The sequence below is a fragment of the Gavialis gangeticus genome, unplaced genomic scaffold (assembly GCF_001723915.1).
Source record: "Gavialis gangeticus isolate Ggan-Ray unplaced genomic scaffold, GavGan_comp1, whole genome shotgun sequence".
NCBI classification, from domain to species: Eukaryota; Metazoa; Chordata; order Crocodylia; family Gavialidae; genus Gavialis; species Gavialis gangeticus.
This window is the reverse complement of record NW_017729004.1, coordinates 529,953-531,164: the sequence shown is the minus strand read 5'-3', so window position 1 is coordinate 531,164 and position 1,212 is coordinate 529,953. Positions and strand designations below refer to the sequence as shown.

Genomic DNA, 1,212 nt, shown 5'->3' with positions numbered 1-1,212 from the left:
CGGGTCAGAGCTGCGATACTGGCACCTTTGGGTCTTCTCCCTTGCTGGCAGGGGGGACTCTCACGACCCAGAAGTTCCTGCTCCGCAGCAGGCTCTCCATGCTCTCCAGCCTCCTCTGCAGCTGCCCGTACTCCTGGATCAGGGTGCCCAGCACGGCCCACTTGCCCTCCAGCTGGTTCCCGAACTCCACCATGGTCTTCTCGCAATCCACCACCCTCTTCTCTGTCACACCCGAGCGCCGCTCCAGGTTCAGCAGCCGCGCGGCATGCGCCTCCACCTTGCGCTCCACCGCCTGCACCGCCGCCACCACGGTCCACAGGGAGATGGCGGCTGTCTGCAGCTGGGCATCCTTCACGAAGCTCACCTCGGGCACGCCAGGAGCTTGCAGCTCGGCCTCCCACTCCGAGGCCTGTTGGCAAAGGGAAAGGGAGCTGGGATCGGGGCCCTGGGCCGAGGGGTTTGGGGCGGAGGCTGGCAGCAGGCCCCTGGGCTCAGAGGTTTATACTGTTCAGGGCTGGATGAAGGCCCCAGGCCTGGGGGCTGACACAACTTGAGCAGGGAGGCTGGCATGAGGCCCCCACACTTGGGGGCTGATACTATTCGAGTGAGGAGGCTGGGAGGAGACCCCTAGAGCTGGAAAGAAGCTGATACTATTTGGGCAGGGAGGTGAGGATGAGGCTCCTGGGGCTGGGCAAAGGCTGGGATGAGACCCCAGCCCCAGGGCCGATATTACTGGAGCAACAAGGCTGGGATAAAGCCTCCAGCTCTGGGGGGCTGATGCTACCTGGGTGGGGAGGCTGGGAGGAGGCCCTCAGAAGCGGGGGGTGAAACTACTCGAGCAGGGAGGCTGGGCTGAGGCCCCCAGCACTAAACAGAGGCTGGGACGAGAGCCCGGTGCTGGGGGGGCTGATATTACCCGAGTGGGGAGGCCGGGAGGAGGCCCCCACCCCCGGGGCTGGTCCTACCCGAGCGGGGAGGCCGGGACAAGGGCCCCAGAGCCGGGCACTGCTCGGGTGGGGAGGCCGGACGGAGGCTCGCAGCCCGGGGGCTGGTCCTATCTGGGCAGGGCGGCTGGGGGGAGGCCCCCGGGGTCGGAGCAGAGGCCGGGAGGAGGCCCCCATCCCCGGGGCCGGTCCTACCCGAGCGGGGAGCCGGGCCGAGGCCCCAGCCCCGGGGCTGCTCCTCGCGAGGCGGAGGCGGGTCGAGGCCCGA

At 68.5% G+C, this 1,212-nt stretch overlaps 1 protein-coding gene across 1 annotated transcript in view; it reads right to left on the bottom strand.

The window, feature by feature from the left end:
• The window catches only part of LOC109291057 (zinc finger protein 398-like), a 17,096-nt gene extending 16,526 nt beyond the window's left edge, over positions 1-570 (bottom strand). The window contains exons 1-2 of the mRNA XM_019507917.1: positions 546-570; positions 26-471 (exon numbers count right to left, since the gene is read on the bottom strand). Coding sequence (XP_019363462.1) covers positions 26-471; positions 546-570 — 471 coding nt within the window. The remainder of the gene's footprint in view (positions 1-25; positions 472-545) is intronic.
• Between the last annotated feature and the right edge of the window lie 642 nt (positions 571-1,212).